Source organism: Pecten maximus, unplaced genomic scaffold (genome assembly GCF_902652985.1).
Source record: "Pecten maximus unplaced genomic scaffold, xPecMax1.1, whole genome shotgun sequence".
Classification (NCBI taxonomy): domain Eukaryota; kingdom Metazoa; phylum Mollusca; class Bivalvia; order Pectinida; family Pectinidae; genus Pecten; species Pecten maximus.
In genome coordinates this window covers 4,186-5,990 of record NW_022982034.1, presented here as the reverse complement: position 1 = coordinate 5,990, position 1,805 = coordinate 4,186, and the positions used below count along the sequence as shown (strand labels likewise).

Sequence of the window (1,805 nt, the reverse complement as noted above, 5' to 3'; positions counted from 1 at the left end):
CAATGTAGTATATCTGTTCACCCCATTACTACAATGTAGTATATCTGTTCACCCATTACTACAATGTAGTATATCTGTTCACTCATTATTACAATGTAGTATATCTGTTCACCCATTACTACAATGTAGTATATCTGTTCACCCATTACTACAATGTAGTATATCTGTTCACTCATTACTACAATGTAGTATATCTATTCACTCATTACTACAATGTAGTATATCTGTTCACACATTACTACAATGTAGTATATCTCAAATTTGTGATGATAAAGTAAAGTACATATTCTTTGCTATAATTTTTTTTAAGGAAAACTGTATCATAGTTTATAAATAACAAATTTTACCCTGAGCCATATAGTATTTACCCAAATCAACATTTAAAAAAAAAAATACAGAGTTCCCCCAACACATACATAGTAACAGTGAATTGATTCTTTTATGATTTATGTAACAGAGTTCCAGCTGTAGTTGAATGATTTCCTTAGAGAGACTGTCCACCCACCTGTTCTGCCTTCAGTGTAAGCTCTATAAAAATCTGCTGTAGTTTTTCGTTGACGTAATTAATACAGAACTGTTCAAATCCATTCTTCTCGAAAATTTCGAACCCGTAAATATCAAGGATGCCTATGTTGATCTCTTCTTTGTCTTTCCTCATGGCACGGTTGACCGCCTAAAACATACAATATCAAATGAGCACCTCATACCAGCTACACATTTTATATATCAGGTGCTCTCACAGATTTCTCAGGTTTATAGAGAAATAACTGCTGGGTCGACACTAAATAGTTCAAGGGAGAAAAACATTGGAAAGTTCAGGTCAATTTGGAAGTGATTATTTTGCTAATTCACAAGATGTCCAATCAACTATGTATAGTTAGCATATTATTTAATTAAGAAATTATTCTAACAGGAAACAATGAAATGTTTATTTTTACACACAAATTGGTTATCTCTCTTCACCAATTGAAGTCTCTACTGAATTGTGACAGACTCAAAAGAGAGAGTTTTCAACAAAATGGGGGAAAGATCTTGCATGAACTTATTTTAATCCAATTATATATTTAGTTTTTACATAATTTAAGGCCTGCTTTCTGACTTTCACCATTATATTCCTTACCTCGACAAGGTAGTCAAACATTCGACTGTACAGGGCCTTAGCCAGAGCATCACGTGAGAATTCTGCCTGCTCCACATTCAGTGTCACATGGATAACCTCGGATTTGCCTCCCCATTTACTGTCCATGTCTCGACTGGTCAGTTTTGTCCTGAGGTACTCTTTGTCCACTCCGAGCAGGTAAGCTGGGTAGTCAAGGACTGTAAGGTAAAATGGCAGGATTTGTTTAAGGATATACATAGTCCATGTCTGAAGCTAAGCATATCCTTTACATATGCTGAAACATTATGATACAGACCCGTGTACGTTCGCTGTTCCGTCTTAAACGCAAACGCTACAGAAGTGCTACGGAAATGGTACGGTAATGCTACGGAAATGGTACGGAAATGGTACGGTAATGCTACGGAAGTGCTACGGAAATGCTACAGTAACGCTACGGAAATGCTACGGTTGACGCTCACAAATAATCGACCGTTTCTGAATAAATTATCTGGTTCTTATAAAAAGCGGATCCTAGACGAAGCGAACACGTAGAAACGACAGTGCAATGGTGTCTGATGGAGTGAATGTTGTATCGGGAAGTGGAAGAACGTTTTATCAAATTGTACTACTATAGAAAACATCTGTATGCAAAAAAAACTGTACAACTTTTAGAAACCGGAAATATTAAGGTCATATAAGTATCTTT

General features: G+C 36.0%; 1 protein-coding gene across 1 annotated transcript; it reads right to left on the bottom strand.

Moving 5' to 3' along the window:
• Positions 1-505: 505 nt before the first annotated feature.
• LOC117320338 (unconventional myosin-Ie-like) lies at positions 506-1,317 on the bottom strand (the record flags this gene model as incomplete). Its single annotated transcript, XM_033874945.1, has 2 exons — positions 506-673; positions 1,121-1,317. Coding segments are annotated over 2 exons (365 nt in total), but the record flags the coding sequence as incomplete, so codon positions are not given.
• Between the last annotated feature and the right edge of the window lie 488 nt (positions 1,318-1,805).